Here is a 19,688-nt window from a genome sequence, read left to right as displayed (position 1 = left end):
AGTAGTTAGCCTGAAAATCTGGCATTGGTTCAGTTCTCCTGGAACTATAGAAGAAGGCAATGGCCTACACCGGAGATCTCTGAGGGTCAAGCAACTAAACAATTGCGAGATGCTCAAATACATATTCAAATGCTCAAAATATACCAATGTGCGTGGAGGTGACAACGTGTTTCACAAACACCACTGAGGTTATGGGTTTCCACCAAGAACTGAGCCTGCAAAGACCTTCTAAATGCCCTGGATGAGGATTAGTGACAGTCCTGATAACAGTAGACCAACAGATACCTCTTATGTGCTTAAGAGGGATGACAAGCATAAATGCAATGGAGCTGGAAATAAATAAATAGAGACAATTAATGGTACTTTAGTAGGTCATTAGGGTTTTGGCATCTGTTTATTTTGTTTTTAGATCGAAGCTGACCAGAGAGCACAGCTGTCTGGTTTGCTAAATACTTATTGGGGACATTCTGAAAACTTCCCTGGGAATGCATTTTGCCTGTTGCTTTTCATTGCTCAGTGGTTTGTTACGTACATTTTCTGGCTTTCTGTTTGCTGGCTTTATTTGTTTTAGGCTGTCCAGCTTGAGTTTGTCCCTTCCGTTGCCCATACCTTATTTGCTGGATTCTTCTGAGTGCCTTTCTGTAAACAGGCCTTTAAATCTTGTTTTTATCTAGTCACATTTGCTGTGCATTCAAAGATAGGGGTCAAATGTCAGGCTGTCTGCTAAGGGACCTTTTTATTTACTTTTCTCGCTCAACTTCAGAGTGAGAGGATTTATTTATGTGACAATCTTGTTGGAAAAAGAAAGGCTTATTTCTAGAACACAACAAAAACTACCAGTTCTTGTATTTTAGAATATATTAGAATGTAAATTATGGGTTATTTGTATTTCTGAAGTGTGGTGGAAACAAATATTTGAATACGATCAAAACACATCAATACAGTGGGTGATGCCATTTCCAAAAATTATTGTTTGTGCACTGTGTATTTTTATCAGTAAAACTGTATATCTGTGCAAATGTAATGGTCATTTTAATTGAAGATGTGTCTGTCAATCAATCAGTCAGAATTTGCTTAGCACAACTAATCACCCGTGGGGGTATCCAGGCTCTGGGTAGCAGGGTTCTCTAATGGCAGTGTGTCACCACACCATACATGCTCCACTCAACGTCACTCCACTCTACTGTGCACCACTCCACACCACTGCACTCTACTCTGCACCACTCCAAACTATGCTACTCCACTGTATGTCCTTCCACTCCACTCTACTTTGCATCCCTCTATTCTATGCCAATGCACTCTACCCCACTCTACTCTACTATGCACCACTCCAGTCTATGCCACTCCACTCTACTCTATACCTTCTATGCCAGTGCACTCTGCGTCACTCTACTCTGCACCACTCTACTCTGTACCACTCTATGCTAATGCATTCAACGCCATTATGCTTTACACTACATCACTCCATTCTGCACCATTCCCCTCCATGCTACACCACTCTACTCAGCAACACTGCACTCTTTGCACTGAACATTTCGCAACTCTACATTGTACCACTGCACTCTATGCCACTGCACTGTACTCTGCACCACGTTACTCCACACAATGCCGATGCACTGTACGCCTCTACACTTTACGCCACTTTACTCTGCATCGCTCCACTCAAAGCCGCTGCACTTTACGCCAATCTACTCTACTCTGAAACAATCTAATCTATGCCACTGTACTCTATGCCACTCAATTCCACTCTATCCTATTTTACTCTACACCACTGAAATCCACCCTGAGCCTCTCCACTCTTCACCACTGCACTCTACACCACTTTACTCAATGCCAAAATGCTCTACACCAGTGCACTGTATGCCACTATATTCTACTCTGCACCACTCTATGCCATTGCATCACTCTATGCAACTACACCACTCTATGCCACTGCACCACTCTACACCTCTTTACTCTTTTCTACACCACTGTACTAATGCACTCTACCCAACTTTGCACAACTGCACTCTTCACCACAGCACTCTGCACTACTCCACCCCTTGCCAATGCACTCTACGCCACTACTCTATGCCACTTCGCTCTACCCTGCACCACTTCCACTCTATGTCACTTCACTCTGCTCTGAAACAATCTATACTACACCACTGCAGTCTTTACCACTGCACTCTACACCACTGCACTCTACACTGCACCACTGTACTTTGCACCACTCTACTCCCAGCAACTGCACTCTACGCCAATGTACTCTATACCACTTTACTCAAAAAGTATACACTCTACACCACTATGATATAATCTGCAACACTCTACGTCACTGCACTCCACGCCACTATATACTGCGCCACTCTACAACATTGCGACCTACGTCAATGCACTCTATGCCACTCTATTCTTCTCTGTACCACAGTACTGTACGCCACTGCACTCTACACCACTCTACTCCTCTGCACTCTACCCTGCACCACTCCACTCTACCCTGCACCACTTTTCTCTACTGTGAAACAATTTACTAAAGACCCCTGAACTCTACGCCACTCTACTCCACCCTGCGCAACTCCAAACCACTCTGCACCGCTCTACTCTACTCCACTCTACTCTATGCCAATAAACATCACTGGATGCTATGCTAATGCACTCTACACCACTTAACTTAAAACCAATGCACTCTAAGCCACGGTACTCTAGGCGAATCTGGTCTGCACCACTGTACTTTACACCACATCACTCTAGACCCCTCTACAACACTCCAGTAGCCGACACTACACTCTATGATGCTCTACTCCATTAAACTCTACTCCACTCTGACACTCTGCTCTACTCAATGACATTCTACAACACTATTCCACTCTGTGAAGCTCTACACAACTCCCTCAATGCCACTCCATGCCACTTTAACTAACTCTATTCTATTGGCACACTACTCCACTCCACGCCACTCCACTCTATGTCACACTATGCCACTCCACTCCACTCCACTCCACGACACTACTCAATCCACTTTACAACACTCTACTCCACTCTATGTGATTTCACTCTACTATACTAGTCTATGCCACTCCACTCTTCTACACTCTACGAGGCACTCTATATGTCACTCCACACTGCTCTACACCACTTCACAACACTCAATGCTACTCTACTCCTCAACACTCTACTCAACTCTACGTAGAACCCTCTATGCCACGCCACTCTGCTCTACACCACTTCACCCAACACTCATTGCCACTCCACTGTACAACACTCTACTAAATTCTACGTCACTCCACTCTTTGCCCTTCCACTTTACTACACTCTACTCCCTCCACAACACTGTTCGCCACATCATTTTATACCACTCCATGGCACTACTCTATACAACTCTACACCACTCAACGCTAATCCATGAATCTCTACACCACCTCATAACACTCCACTCTATTCCACAACACTCTACTTTAAGGAACTCCACTCCACGCCACTAACATTTAGCCGTGCTGGTGTACAACATGGCTAAAACTTATTGGCAAAGCCAATAGTGCTTGCATAGATGAGACCTACTGGCTTTGCCAATGCTTCTTTTTCATTGAGCACTTAGTGCTACTTGTAAGATCTGTTGAAGCATGAGAGAGGAAAAGGAAGGAGATGGAGGAATTGTGTGATGAACAGAGATTCCGAGTATGTTACAGTAACTGGTAACCAGGTGAACTGCGGTGCTTGTTATATCCTACCAGGGACTCTTGACCAAATGCCTCAGAGACCATTTACCATTCAGTCATTTACTGAACTATGAGAAAAATGTTTTAAGTAAGAGGTAGAGTGGGAGGATGGTCCAAAGGATGGGCCCCTGAGATCAACTGAACTGTAAGTAGAACTCTGAGCCCGATACTGACTACTCGGATTCAGTATCCTGAAACCCAATCCGTGACAGATATCTTTTCAATCTCCCCTTCGCAGAATATGACAGCATGGTTTTACCTTCCCTCCACCCCGTGATGCCAAAAAGATCCTAAATAGGAGTAAGCCTTACTTCCCCCTTGTGCGCCCGTATGTGTGAGTTATCCGTGTGACTGCTGAGTGTGAGTGTATGTTTGTTGGGGCAAAATTCACCACGTCGATCAGTGCTCACTCCAAACCTATACGTGAGCAGGCGTGTCAAGCATTCGGAAGTGCTGAGTGCTACCCACTTTGAATGATAATGTACCATTTAACCACCTAACCACTTAGCGCACCTACATCACCGGAGTGTGCAAGTCTGAGTCATAGGTGAAGCACGTAGAATTCACTGCGTTGTTCTCTCACGCTAATGGCACTGTGAGTTTTTGTTTCCACGCACGATTCAGTGCTAAATTTGACTGAATGCCTATATTGAGTATTTAGTGATCACCGAGCACATCACCAATGGTAGAGTGTGCCAGCTTTAGTGATAGCCAATCACTACCGATCACAAATAACCTTGAATGGAATGTACGACACAGCAGAAGACACGTGAGAACCAGTTTGGCACCTCGTAACAGGCTTGTATTAATCATACTCATGACCTTTTACATTTCTTCTCCTACAAGTCTTTTTGCTTTTTAGCTCAACCATTGTTGTTTATGAGCCTTTTCACTCTGACCAATTTTGTCAGTTGTGCACAGGGAAATAGGGACCGGCAGGGCGTTAGTGTGTCCTGACCACCCATTTTCCTTCTTGGTCCTGACGAAAACCCGGCACTTTTCCACCAAACGGGTTGAAACATGTAGACCTCACACATAAGAGATACACACGGTCATAATACCTAAACGTATCCACACACATATTTTTAATATTGTCCAGTTCTTGATAATAAAACTTTCTACACAAGTATACCAGGACAATTTTTAACATTTTTTTACTTCACACACAAAATACCCGCTCCACTGTAGTCCAGGTGTCGCAGCACACCCTGATGGCACTCGGCTGTCAGGGTGGACCCCGATGATGAAGCATGTCACCGACTAGGTCGGTGAGTGAGGGGTTTCTTAAAAAGGAAGGACTCTCTTCTTTTTCTCATTCATTCCATTCAGACCGCTTTATCTAAGCTACTTCTGATGGTACTCCTCTCTTGTTTTGTTTATTATTGATACCTAGGGGATCAGGAGTACTCTCCGTTCACCTTTGTGAACAAATTCCCTCACTCTCTCCTTTGGTTTATTGCCCCTGAGATCTTCCTCAGAGACACTCGCATTCTGCAGGTTCAATATCCAGCACTTCCAGAGATGCCAGTCTTGGGTGTGTGGGCGGTCAGCAGTTCTGGATGAATTGAAATTGAATTGAAAATAAATTTATAAACGCGCAACTTTGCCCAAAGGCATCAAGGCGCCTACAAAGAAAATCAGAAAAGAGACAAAGGCTAAAACCCAAGGCTAAGGAGATGCTCTGCCAAAGAGCCAAGTTTTTAAAGCCCTTCTGAAAGAAGGCATTGAAGGTAGGCTCCTGATCTCCAGGGGAACTATATTCCACCATCTTGGGGCCAGGTTAGAAAAAGCTCTGCCTCCCCATTTGGCTCTGCGCACCCGAGGTACAGTGAGGAGCAGTTTCGACGAAGAGCGGAGGTTCCTTTCAGGTGAATACAAGGAGAGGAGGTTTTTTATGTCTCCGGTCTCCTTCTTGTTTAACGCACCGTATGCCAGGCATAGCACTTTAAATGAGATCCTAGCCTCAATTGGGAGCCAGTGTAGGGCTTTCCTGGCAGCGGTCGCAGACGACCTTTTTGGGAGATCCAGGACAAACTTCGCCGCAGCGTTTTGCACCGATTGGAGACCTCGCAGCAGACCTTTATTGGCCCCGGCATACAAGGCATTGCAATAGTCGAGCCTAGATGTTATCAAGGCCACGACCGTCTGTTTTCGAGCTTGCACAGATAGATAGTATTTGATTTTGCGCAAGATTGCAATGATGCCCCAGCAGGTAGATATGGTCCGCCTTACTTGAAGAGCCATGTCAAGGGAGGGATCAATCATGACCCCCAGATTTCGTGCTGCCCGCGTTGGAGCCGGGCAGGTCCCCAGAGATTCCGGCCACCATTCCGCCAACCAGATGTCATCCTTCTCGCCGAATACGAGGATCTCTGTCTTTTCGCCATTTAGCCGCAGTGAATTGTTAATCATCCAGAGGGCGACTGCCTCCATGCAGAGTCTAAACTTGGAGGCAGAGGAGCTGACAGACTCGGCGAGAGACAGTAGGATCTGCGTATCATCGGCGTAGGATACTACCTCCATCCCAAAAGATCTAATAAGCCTGGCCAGGGGGGTCACATAGATGTTAAACAGGGTCGGGCTTAACGCCGACCCCTGTGGGACCCCCCAATTCAGCGGCAGGGATGGAGATAGGAACTCTCCCAGCTTCACTCTCTGTTCCCTCCGGTCCAGGAAGGAGGCTAACAAGCTTAACGCCTGCCCCTCCACCCCTATCTCCCTTAGACAAGATGTTAAGACGAGGGGAGACAGGGTATCAAAAGCAGCTGTGAGATCCAGAAGGATCAGCAACGTACTTCCGCCCCTATCAACCGTGGTGCGGATGTTATCAAGCACCACGGTAAGGGCGGATTCCGTGCTATGACCCCTCCGGAAGCCATGCTGCGAGTGATCCAAGAGGCCGGCGGTCTCCAGAAAGGAAGAAAGGTGCTGGTGTAGGTGGATTTCCAGCATCTTAGCGGGGGCTGGGAGCAGCAAAATGGGGCGGAAGTTTTTCAGCACTTCTGGGTCCAATGACGGCTTCTTCAAGAGCGGCTTCACAACCGCTTTCTTCCATTGGGAAGGGAAAGTACCTTCGCTTAAGGCCTTGTTCATTATTTGAAGTAGCGGGGGCAAGAGGGTCTCCTTGCATTGGTTAAAAATATGGAGAGGACAGGGATCGAGGGGCGAGCCAGATTTAGTCTTACTCAACAGGACTTCCAGTTCCTGTAAAGAAAGTGGAGGAAAAGTAGACAGCGAGCTCGAATTTGCATGTCCGACTGGTTCAGTATCGAGGGAGGTCTGGGGAACAAGAAGGACAGGTGGAGATACAGAGATCCTTTGGAGCTCAAGAGTCGCGACAATATCGTCGATTTTATCCTGAAAAAATTCAGCTATGTTATCACACAGCTGCTGTGGATGATATTGGTAAAGTGGGCTGGAGGAATACCATGCACGACCCTGTGGAAAATGCAATAATTCTAGTTCTGTTCACTGTTATATTAGTATCTAGTGTAAAGCTTACAGTGATTTGTTCATGTTTAGGGTGAGGTGCGTAACAAGCTTGTAGCCCACCTGCACAGAGTACTAGAAGCAGGAGGAACCGTGAGCAAGAACTCTGGGTTAGATGCTCTAAGACAAAGATTGGTTTGGTATCCAAAGGCTTAGATGGTCACCAGGCAAGGTTTGATCTCTTGTTGGTTTCCAGAATAATTATGTCGTTGAAGATGTAGTTGAGTATCATCTGCGTAATATGAGAACATATTTTACAGAATCCAACGATGTGACAGCGGAAACATGCATGAGTAAAGAATGCAATATGAGGCTCTTTGAATTTTATATAAAGGTCAAAGGGGCAAGGTTCCTTGGGGCAGATCTACGAGGAAGTGCCGCAGCGTGGCACCGCAAGCCCTTTGGCAGCGCCACGCTGAGGCCCTTTCAGAGCACAGGAATGCAACATCTTTACAAGGATATGTCGCATTTCTGTGCTCTCCCCTGCGCTGGCACACAAACAGCTGCCATGCGCCGGCGCAGGCACCCTAGCACCATTGTGCAAGGATGCCTGCGTCATGGGGAGGTTGTTTTTGTGCCGGAAGGGGCACCTTCCTGCACAAAAACAATCACTACAGGCATTTTCCTCTTTCAATGCGTGCTGTAGAATGCAGCACGCATTGAAAGAGGAAATAAACGAGGAGAAATGAAAACATTTCTCCTCGTTGTGCCTTGCTACGCCCCCCTCTAGGCTGGCGTAGCATACTGATGCATTTCCAGGTTTACGAATCCTCGTAAATCTGGAAATGTGTGTGGTTCCATGGGTGTTGCGTGGGAACACACACAGCAACACCCATGGAAAGCACCTTTCACGCAAAGTGCTGCATGTAAAGGGGCCATCTTTACAAGGACAGGAACCGCCACCCAGGGTGGCTTTTCCTGCCCTTGTAAATATGGGGCAGAGAAATGTGTTGCCAGTGCATCACAAAAAGTGACGTACTGGCAGCGCAAGGGACTTGTAAATCTGCCCCCTTGTATTTAGAAACTGGCTGACGGCATGCCATATTCATGGGTGTACTGCCCAAAACACTCTTGAGGCAGTGATGGGAGCAGGCTTAAGACTTCAGAACAGCATCACTCTACCACGCGCTAGTGGACCTACCATACCCTCTTAAAGACAGCGCTTTGAATCCTTGGTTTAACCTGCTCCTGCTCCTGCTCCAAACTTGGAACAGGAATTTTCATTCACATATCAGACAAAAGACTGAATTCTGGTCGAGTTTTTGGAGCATCTCATCAGAACCTCGTACAGCTTGGTTGCACGTGTCAGGGCAGGGAACCTTCAAAACAGCCTATCATGGATCAAATTTTCAATCTAGGAGTTTTCTAATTATTCAGACCCTGTAGAGTGATCTCCATTCAAGTCTATGGATATAATCACATTTCAGGCAAACTCTCCTTTTCAAAGGAATCAGTCCGTACCAATTACTCTACCAACTATCTGCTAGATGCATCAACGTTCGATTTTGCGAGTTCTTAATTGCGAAGTTTAAGGAAGTTTGATTTCACGGTAAATAGCGACCCCTATCAGCGAAATTGCTAGCTATTTTACATTCATGCATTGCATTTAAGGAATCTCAATTTCGAGATTCCTTAAATGCAATCGCAAATAGCGATTTATGCATTTGGGATGATGCATTCCAAATGCATAAATACCGGTCGCAGAGGGGCAGATTCTGAGAATCTGCCCCTTTTGCGAACGGTATTTCGCTTGATGCATCTAGCTGTATGTTTATTAAACTATTTAAAGTAGTCATTTTTTGGGTTTAACATATTTTGAGAGAAGATGTCATATTGCATAGAAATGCTCACCAATGTTCTGAGATTATGAATTTAACATGCATAGCGAGCTAGAATTGCTCGCCTCTTGCTATCATGTCTTCACTTTTCAAGAAATTCATCAATCCCAAATGATGAAAACGACTGTGATTAATCTAGCAGGACATACAGCTAAGATGACACAATTCAAATATGAAAAAAACCTCAAACCTGGCAGAAGCTGGTGAGTAGTTAGATGCGTCTGATGTAAACAGACCCAAGGACAATGTAACATCAGCCCAATGGCACCAAAAACACAGTTTCTCTTTGTGCATTGACCCGGGTGTCACTCTCTTTATAATTGTCGTCACTGTTATGGAAATGAATTATGTTTGAAACAAACAAGCACTGGATGCGGAAGTGCTTCCTACAGATGCAAGGACGCTGGAATCGAGCTCAGTACAGTGGAGATGAAAGAGGCAAAGGGCGCAGGGGAAAGGAAGTGGGGGTACAAAAAGTACCTCGGTAGAAAGAATTATTGGCTGTGTTATGGGTGCATAGATTATTTTTCTCTCTTCCCTGACTCTTGGCTTGCCATATGGTGTCACACCTTTCTGAAATCCTCCCTTAGCTCACTACTTTTTTTTATCTAATGGAAGATATTTTCTTCTTTTCAAAAACACATGAAGCACCATCAGCCTGGCTGATTTAAATGTTCCACTTTAGAACCCATAAAACTAGGGTTTGTGTTTCTATTCAAATTTACCCTGGAATACGCAGTGTGGTTTTGCAGGAAAGGTACGTTCCCCAGATTAACTGTTTTTGGAGTATGTTTCTTAGAAATCTGGATCACTTCACTTACACTTAAGCACTATTGCTGGAGGTGAGAGAGGCTACAGCTACTTTTAAAGATAGTATGGTGAGTTTGATATGCATGACGTGAAGATTCTTGCAAACAAATAAAAGAAAGAGAAAGAGTAGGAGGCCAGTTTACTAAGAGGTGTTGTTGGCATGGGATAGTCTTACCGATCTCCTAAGCCAGGAAGGACAGGCTTGCTTTATAAAGGTTTTGTCTTGGGGTAAAACAATCCTAAAATTGTCTTCAGCTAATTTTAGGACTACCACACCTGACGTATCATAGCTCCCTCCCCCCTGCATAAGACAGCTCTAAGTCAGGTAATAGCCTTTGTGAACCTTGCCGCACTTCACAGGTACAGAGGTCTTAAATCTGGAAATACTGTAACACATTTAAGTGTTCAACACATATAGATAGGTAAAGTAGATGCAATGGTAATGGAAGCAAATACTTGTCCAAAACATCACAGTTGGTGCCTCTGACATTTCTGTTTTGGCATGAACCAACGCCTACAGAGTTTGTTCTGTGGTATAATTGTTGTTGGAATTTAACTGAAAACATAAATTTTTTTCTCAGTAGGAAGTGATGTCACTAATGTGCTGCTGTTTGGAAAGATACAAAAATACATAAAGACACAGTAAAAGACAAAGGAGACTTTTGTGAAAGCCTCAGCTGTCTTGTAACATCAAATATTACGAGACACTTTCCATGACAAACGAGTGGACAATGAATAAATGAATGAACGCCAGGCAGAACCTCTCTGCTAGCCTGTTATGAGGGTTATCAGAGTATTCTGATAGCCATTACTATTATTATGGTTGTTGATATTGCTATTGTTTTTAATATTATTACTGTTGTTATTATTATTACTTTTGATATGTTTACTGTTTATTAAAAATTATTATTAGTAGTAGTAGTAAAATTGTCGATAATAATTTCAACTATAATGGTAATAGTAGTAATAATCGTAACAATAGCAATAATTATAGCAGTAATAGCAATATTGATAATACACAGAAACTGTAACATACACAAACTGAACATTCTATCAAACTGGAACACACACAAACTGAACATTGTATCAAACTGCAACACACACAACCTGAACATTCTATCAAACTGTAACATACACAAACTGAACATTTTATCAAACTGGAACACACACAAACTGAACATTCTATCAAACTGGAACACACACAAACTGAACATTCTATCAAACTGGAACACACACAAACTGAACATTCTATCAAACTGGAACACACACAAACTGAACATTGTATCAAACTGTAACATACACAAACTGAACATTCTATCAAACTGGAACACACACAAACTGAACATTCTATCAAACTGGAACACACACAACCTGAACATTATATCAAACTGGAACATACACAAACTGAACATTCTATCAAACTGGAACACACACAAACTGAACATTCTATCAAACTGGAACACACACAAACTGAACATTCTATCAAACTGGAACACACACAAACTGAACATTGTATCAAACTGGAACACACACAAACTGAACATTGTATCAAACTGTAACATACACAAACTGAACATTCTATCAAACTGGAACACAAACAACCTGAACATTCTATCAAACTGGAACATACACAAACTGAACATTCTATCAAATTGTAACATACAAAAACTGAACATTCTATGATTTATGGTCAGTACACACATTTCTTGCTCGTACAATTTCTGCTCTTGAAAAGCAGAACAATGAATCACAAAGTGTTTTATTATCACATTTCCCTCTCTGGGTTTTTTACAGGAAATATACGAATTAACAACAATAGGTCAACACCCATTGGTCAGAGATCACTGTCATGCCACAGACAATCTTATCCTGAATGCAGGCATGGTAGAAAGGCACCACAACTGGAACATATTTATCATGAAAAGTTTCACTGCCACTATACGCTTCATTGCCTATGCACTGACCCTTATCATATATGGTCTTCTCTTTGTCACCGCCTTAAATCATCACCATGAATGCTCGTACCCACTTTGCTACCTTTACATCAAAGTCCAGATTTGCTGCACAACACCCCATATCAAAACATTCTTACTGAATGAATGCCCCGGCAGCTGCAGAGGGGTGCTTGAAGAGCACTGCCCAGCTTGGCAAATATCCTAGATGCTCACAGAAGCATCCAAGTGATCATAAGATTAGAGTCACTGATTCCACACTGCAGGATCCATCATTTATTATAAACCAAGGGACTCAGTATTAAATCCAGCAGTTTGTGCCCCATTCAGAACAAAGCTGCTTGAGTAACAAGTAGGTTTTTTGTTAACTAACCCCCAGTTTGTGTTTACTTGAGTATTCTCAACACATGGCATGAATTCCAAGACCTACACATGGTCCCCACCTCCTAGGACAATCTGTCATATGGTGGTACAGGTTCACCAGGTACACCACATTAATACATGTCTGAGGCTACTACTGGACAGTATGTAGAAGGAGGCCTTACCTGTCACCACACTGGGGATCTTGGAGAGAAAGCTCTTGACGGTGCGGATTGGTACCCCGCCGGCTTTATCATCCTGCATCCGGGTAATTATATCTTCAATCTGGAAAAAGAAAGATGAAGATTAGATTTTTTTTTCTTCCTCATTAAAATATCTCATTTTGCAGATAGATTAGTGCACAACTCCACAGGTATTGTTACTGCATAGCCTGATGGCTTCACACACCCTGGAACAGTAATCCACCTCTCCAGAGGTCACAGACGGTACAACCTTTATGCATCACTGCGGGGTCAATTTAACAAGTTGTTGATTAAAATGTGTAAACTTGTCAGTGTGTAATTTGTACTTACATATCTGTGTATAGTTTACTGTTTTGGGGTATTCAGGTGCATTAGCTTGTGATTTCTGTATTAAGGGGTCAAATCATAATATATATCCGCTTCGATATGTACATTGGGGATTTATGCCGTTTCTAAACTCTGTGTTTGTTGGATGCATGGGTTACAAGTAAATGTGTAATTTCATTTTTGCATCTCAACATTTCCTTCATGGTTGATAAACAGTTTCACTTTCAGTCACACATTATTTACCATTGGAATCTGCTTCTGAGTACACCTGTTGGTTTTAAGTACACAGATGAGTTGCTAGCATACAGTGAAGGCTTCGATAAAAACAAAAAGCTAAAATTCATGCTCGAGTTTGAAAATCAAAAAATCTATTGCATTTTATCCTTAAAAGCTGCAGAAAAGACAAAGAACACTTTTTTTGCGGTAAAAACGAGAATGCAGTTTAAAAGCACTAAATGTGGAAGTACATCAAAAAGGTGAAATTGAGCGGGTCTTGGAACTATCTGAGGGCAAAAAAATATAAAGCAGAGAGCTGTTTTTGGAGCTGGGGACAAAAATGAGGTCGCAATGGGAACCTTTGTTTTAGAAAAAACATAAAAAACAATTTCATATGTATTCTTTCAAAAACCTTAGAAACGTGAATACATTTCAAACGCAGTGCATAGCTTAATATGACTTATAAAAATACTTCTGCTTTGCCGACAAGAAGAGGCCAATATCATATACGATACCGTGCAAGGTTTCTATGGAAATGTTTCTAGAATCTTGAACTCACTCCCCCTAGAGCTTCAACTTGTGACCTTGTCCCCAATCCAGTATCGGAAAGTGTGCAAATCCTGTCTTTTTAATTAGTACCTCATCTGGTATGATGAATCCAAGCACATACATAGGTTTCACTAGCACTCCCACACCTGCCCCCCAATGAACCCCGACATTATGCTACCCAAAATTCAAGTAGGATGCATCACTTGAGGGGTCTGCATCTGCCCTCAAAAGCAGTCCAATGTATTATTTATTTACTTGAACGGATACTTCATAGTGCTGTATAGTTTGATTTACTCTACGCTCTTGCATCCCTTATTATAGCAAATTCTATGCCCAAGCGCCTAGAACTCTCGGAACACCTTGGTTGGCGCTAGGGACCAGCTGATAATGCATCCCTTGACAAGCTTACTGCCTTTGAGGGATGTTGAACCTTTTCTGCTGGTACTAATTCTGTGATATTGTGCCGCTAATGTATTTCTTTAGTAAGCTTTCATTCATATCTACCAAAGGTAAAACATATGCTTCATGTATGTAACCAATCATGCCTCAATCATGCCTATGCGTACCGTTAGAGCCTGTTAGGTCCTAGCGTGTGCCCTTTAAAACCTACAATCCTATGACAGCTGGCCATGCAACTCTTGACTATCTGCACAGACTCGTCAATCGACCCATGTTAACCTGTGCAAAAGCACCCATGTAGAATACAAACACGCCTGTTTTTATGTTTTGGCACCTGATTAACACTAGGATACAAATAAATGGGGAATAACACAAGCAAGAGGCAATCAGACTTTGCAAACACAGTAAAAGTGGAACTTGAAGACAACTCATTCTGATGGGTTAGCACAAAGAGGTACAAATGAGCCTGGATTATTCCTAACTCATTAACCCAGATAATCCTGAGAGGGACATGGCGTCCATCTCCTTTTATCTCAGCTTCACCTGATGGTCAGAGAAGATGCGGATTTGATCCAGTCTCCATCAATGCCCTCCAGCAGACCTATGCAAAAAAGGATGGTGCACCAAAGGTAAAGAGTCCAAGGCGTCGTTGGCCTCAGCCAACGCGTTTCGTTCCTGTCGGAACTTCGTCAGGGCTTACAAATCGCTTTATCAATCTCGTACGGCAATCAGGTACCCGATGAGGGGAGTATCCACTGTGTGTCCAGAGCGCGTTCCTACAGCAGACCTCACCCAATGCACAAGGTTCACTTATTATGTAGCAGATGTATGATACTGACAATAGGGGTCACTCTTATGCACAAAGTCTTTGGTGGAAACTCTGGAGGTCTGGAGTAGTTGTGTGTCATTCCACGTGTAGGGTGGATGAGTTCTTAAGGTAGAATGTTGTAGGCGCTAATGTTTCTGGGAAGAAATGGCATGGCAATAGAATGGCATTTTCTAAAGCTATCATTGAGAACACCGCTAACAATCTAGCTATATTCCTCCAATCACAAGAGAAGCTGAGCTCCAATGAGATTGCTTCTAAACTAGCTATGCAAACAGGATGAGCATATAACACTATGCGAGGACGAGTCGCGCCTGTGATTGGTTTTCGGTCCAGAACCACCTTGATGTTCCTTTAAACTTGTCCTTTAGGCCTTGCACACTCCACTTCTTACACTTGCTAGGCTGCCTAAAAATTACATACCATTAATGTGTCCCGGCACTGCCATTTTTTTAAGGCAGTATCATTTTATGATCCCCAATTACTGGCATAATTTTATGAGTCCCAATTACTGGACTCCAATTATCTTGAGAAGTTTATCAGTGTTGGTTCGCCTATTCTTAGCTTTTTCAGCAGTGTGAAATAAGTTTCCCTGCGCAGTAAGACCATTTTGACTGTAATAATCCAGAGCTAAGCTGGAAAATATATGTAGACCACCTTGCGCAATATTCTATGCAAAATAGCAGGATTCTCCTCTGCTGGTTTCCCTTTAGAAGAGTTTTTTTTGGCTATGTAAAATATCATTGAGCAGAAAAAGAACCTTGACTTTTTTCTATAAAGAACATGTTATGTAAAATAACTTTTTCTGTTGGGAAATAATTACAGGGCTGCTTAAAATGTTGCAAAGTCATAATTTTTAATCATAAGTGGTAAAGTGAAAAACTTTACAACTTTTGCAAGGTTATAAACTTTTTTCAGACAACATTGGGAGGCACATGCATCAAGCTAATTACCGGTTGCAAACGGGCCGCTTTGCAGAAACGGCTCATTTGCGACCGTTAATTAGCCTTTTGGGATGCATCAAGCCCAAAGCCACTCGCAAAATAGGTAATCGCAAAATTTGTGATTACCTATTTTGCCAATGCAGTTAGGGAATCACAATTCGCTATTAGGAAATGTGTAGGAATCACTAGTTTTTTAGAGAAACCTACATGCATAGGGAATTGTGATTCCTTAATAGCGATTCCTTAATAATTGCTATTAAGGAATCGCAATTGCTTAGCTTGATGCATGTGCCCCTGGGACTGATAAAAAAAACTTGAACATCTCACTTTTGTACCATCGAATATTTCTCCCCTCATAGAGCAGATAATTACCAGCGGTTAGCACCCCTTGAGATTTACTGGTGTGTATCACGCTGTATCTAGGGGGGAAATCAACCCACACATCTCCATGTCCCATACTGCCCGCTCCATCATCTTTACCCCCACTAAGCATGGGCGGAAAATCCGTTCCGCTTGCGGATTTTGCGAATTTTCGGTAAATTCGCGATCCGTGAACTCCCGCGAATTTGCCGAGAATTCGCAAATCCGCGAGCGGCGGATTCCGGGGGCAAAAGTTGAAGCCTGGCTGGCCTGTTGTAACTATATTACGATGGCGCCGGCAAGCTGCCAGCGCCATCCTAAAATAGTTACTACAGCTTCCTGTTGAAGCTAACTTAGTAACTATTTTAGGATGGCGCTGGCAGCTTGCCGGCGCCATCGTAAAATAGTTACAACAGGCCCTTCCTGTGACTTCAGTGACTCATTCATCAGCCCAAAAACAATTGTGAGCATCGTCGAGGCTGGGCATGTGTGCCTTCTTCCCAAATCTACCGTCGAAAATCAGCTGTGCCTGTGATGCTGGATAGAGGCCTTTGCATCCTTGACTTTCACGAGCGCAATCCTCGTGCTGTTCCTGTGGCCAGGAGCTGAAGGGACCCCTGCACCCCTCGGGGCGATTGCATAGTAACACACACATGGTCGCTGGAACTAGTTGAAGCTGAATTTCAGTGACTCATTCATCAGCCCAAAAACAATTGTGAGCGTCGTCGAGGCTGGGCATGTGTGCCTTCTTCCCAAATCTACCGTCGAAAATCGGCTGTGCATGATTGTGCACTCGCATGGAAGCCCCCCCCCACACTCGCAGTGTGCACCGTCTTCCCGCCATTGACCCACTATGATGGACAGCTCACCCAAGGGACCCCTGCGTCCCTCGGGGCGATTGCATAGTAACACACACATGGTCGCTGGAACTAGTTGAAGCTGAAATTCAGTGACTCATTCAGCACTGCAGCAGGGCAAAACCGCGGATACGCAAATCCGCAAATCCGCCGATTTTGCTGATCCACGATCCGTAAATCCGCAAATCCGCCTATCATGGATCCGCAAAATCCGCCCATGCCTAACCCCCACCATTAAGCTCTCTTTGGTTATAGTGATTCGACCCCTCCAACCTCCCCCATCATTGTCTTTGAACAAGGAGTCCGGTGAAGTTGCACACACATACCTGAAGTTTTTTTTAACTTTACAATCGTGGTGAACTCACAAAGTAAAAAAAAAAATCAAAGCGGGAGGAATCTTCTGCTTAAAGGAAGATTGTGGCAGGTTCGATGTTTCTTCAACCTTGAGGGTTGCAAGAGCATGGATTTTACACTACATAGGGTATGGCTATCCCCTGAGGGAATGAGTTTTTGGGTACGGCATCTCGGGGAGCCCCAATGCATGGTTTTGTAGTTTATGCATGTATTGTCAAAAGTAACCCTGGGCGGTGACCTCCGATTCGTTTGCTGAGTTTGCAGAGTTTCCTGCACTCCGCGTTACGCGGAGATCGAGGAGTTGCATAGCGAATTTTTTTTCACACTCACGTTCGTCAACGTCAAGTTGGCGACTGCCAGCGAGGAAAATCAACCTCCCGGTGAGAATTTATCTCATTTGCGATCGTCAACCGAGGACCGCTTGTACTGTGCATGGTGCTGTTCGCAATGATTGGACAGTACGGGCAAGCATCCGGCACTATGCAATCACCGGGAACAAAATTTTTCTATTGTACTCCACCGCTCGCGTAGCCCTGCGTAGTGTGGCAGAGTTTTTTTTGTACTTCGCGTAGTGCTGCGTAGTGCAACTACGCGAACTCTGCCCAGGGTTAGTCAAAAGCACTTCAAGTTTCTATGTGGAGCGAATCAAGATTCACCAGGCTAGATTGATGTTTTCAAAGTAGGCCACTGTAGCTTGCACCGCCCATTGCCTCATCTAGCGCTACGAATGACAGCACCAACACAACAGCTACCCATTAATGGTGCCAAGTACTGGAAACCACTGGCTCAAGTTAAGCATTGATTGTTGATCAATGCTGCGGTCCTAACTGCTGAAACTGCCAATTAGATTCTGTAACAAATGGCTTAAACACATCGACTTCTCAAAGTCCTATTACTTGGCGTGCTTTGGTGTCAATCAACACTATTGACTGTGTCTAAAGATCTGTAAGAAGTGGGGGGAAGAGCCAATACCCCTTCCTGATTCTATCTGATGATCTGTAATAAATGGTCTATTACAATGTCAAGAAGCATCTTTCTTTGCAGTCTGAGAGTCTGTAATAGGGTCTGTAATACTGTATCTGTTAGAGGGCCAATCAACACTCTTGGTTGTTTCTGAAGGTCTCTAACAATTGGTACAATAGTGTCAATAAACATCACTGGTTGGAGCTCAAGGTCTGAAACAAAGAAACTGTGGCAGTGACGTCAGACATCCTGGCTACATTGGATGGGCTGTAGAATCTGTCCAAGGGTGATTCCACGTTTAGCGTTAGTTTATAAATGTGTTGTGTACGGGGTGATAATAACTTCTACTGTGCCACTGTGTCAGATGTATTTGCATGCATTGGTTAAGCACACTACTAGTCTAAAGTGGTCTAAAGTAGCTGCAGTCGGTGCAGGTAACAGCGATGGGGCATGTAAGGGGGGGATTTTGAGGCACGATGCAGAGGAAAAATTAAATAAATAATTAATTTGCACTCTGCAATGTCCCTCGAAATCCCCCCTTATACGACCCCACCGTTGTGACCTGCACGGACCGCAGCTGGTGTAAAGGCTATGCCTGGTAACAGTGCATGCGTTGTAACACATGTGTGGTAAACACTATGGGCCTCATTTACGAGAAGTGACTCATCGCTGCGTGAAAGCAGTAATGCGTCACTTCTCAGTGCGCCCTCATTACGACATGATTGACACGTCATATTTACTGTATGATGCATCATGTCGCAAGGAGTTACAGATATGTCAGTATTTATGACGTATCTGTATGGCTCAAAAGTGACGCATTGCTGGAGTGTGTCACAAAAGTGACACAACTCCAGCAATGTGTCCTTTCACATGGGGCACGCCCCATGTGAAAGGGCCTGCGCCAGTCTTATGCCTGCTGTGAGGCAGGCGTAAGTTATTGACGCAATTGCGTCCTAGAAGTGGCTCAGTGAAATCTTATAGATTTCACTGCGTCACTTCTATGACCCTTTCTTGCGTCAGAACGCCCCCTGCATACATTATACCTGGCGCAGGTATAATGTGGCGCAGGGGTTTACAAAGTGACGTATCTACCTAGATGCGTCACTTTGTAAATATGGTGCAACAAGGCACATTTTTTACGCCGCTGGTGCGTCACAAAAAGTGACGCACCGGAAGCGTAAAAGTTACGCACGGCCTCAATAAATAAGGCCCTATGCGTGGTAACTTTGCTCCCCACAATTTGGTTCTCACAGCTCCATAAGGGCCAGTTCGTTCACCAGATGGACAAAACCACATCTAAGCCTGTTTTTTTTTAAAACAGCCGATGACACTAATCGTCTCTCAAGCGACAGTCAACTTTCCAACTAGTGTGCACCTGACATTTTTCCTCTACCTACAAATATTCCTTTGTTACCCACCGATCTGTTCCGTACTTCTGCCAGTACATGACAATGGGAGAATCATAACCCCGCAACGCAGTGATTCATGACCCTGCATGGTGGATATCACGTCGTGGAATATTCAATTACCCACGTTTCTCACA

At 43.9% G+C, this 19,688-nt stretch overlaps 1 protein-coding gene across 2 annotated transcripts in view; it reads right to left on the bottom strand.

Annotated features, from left to right (window-relative positions):
- Positions 1-19,688, bottom strand: part of RGS6 (regulator of G protein signaling 6) — a 1,203,707-nt gene that overhangs the window by 571,115 nt on the left and 612,904 nt on the right. For both annotated transcript variants that reach the window (XM_078659475.1, XM_078659476.1), the window contains exon 3: positions 12,333-12,432. In XM_078659475.1, coding sequence (XP_078515601.1) covers positions 12,333-12,432 — 100 coding nt within the window. The remainder of the gene's footprint in view (positions 1-12,332; positions 12,433-19,688) is intronic.

This window comes from Lissotriton helveticus, chromosome 9 (genome assembly GCF_964261635.1).
Source record: "Lissotriton helveticus chromosome 9, aLisHel1.1, whole genome shotgun sequence".
Classification (NCBI taxonomy): domain Eukaryota; kingdom Metazoa; phylum Chordata; class Amphibia; order Caudata; family Salamandridae; genus Lissotriton; species Lissotriton helveticus.
The sequence above is the reverse complement of the archived record's forward strand: the minus strand, read 5'-3'. Positions and strand labels throughout refer to the sequence as shown.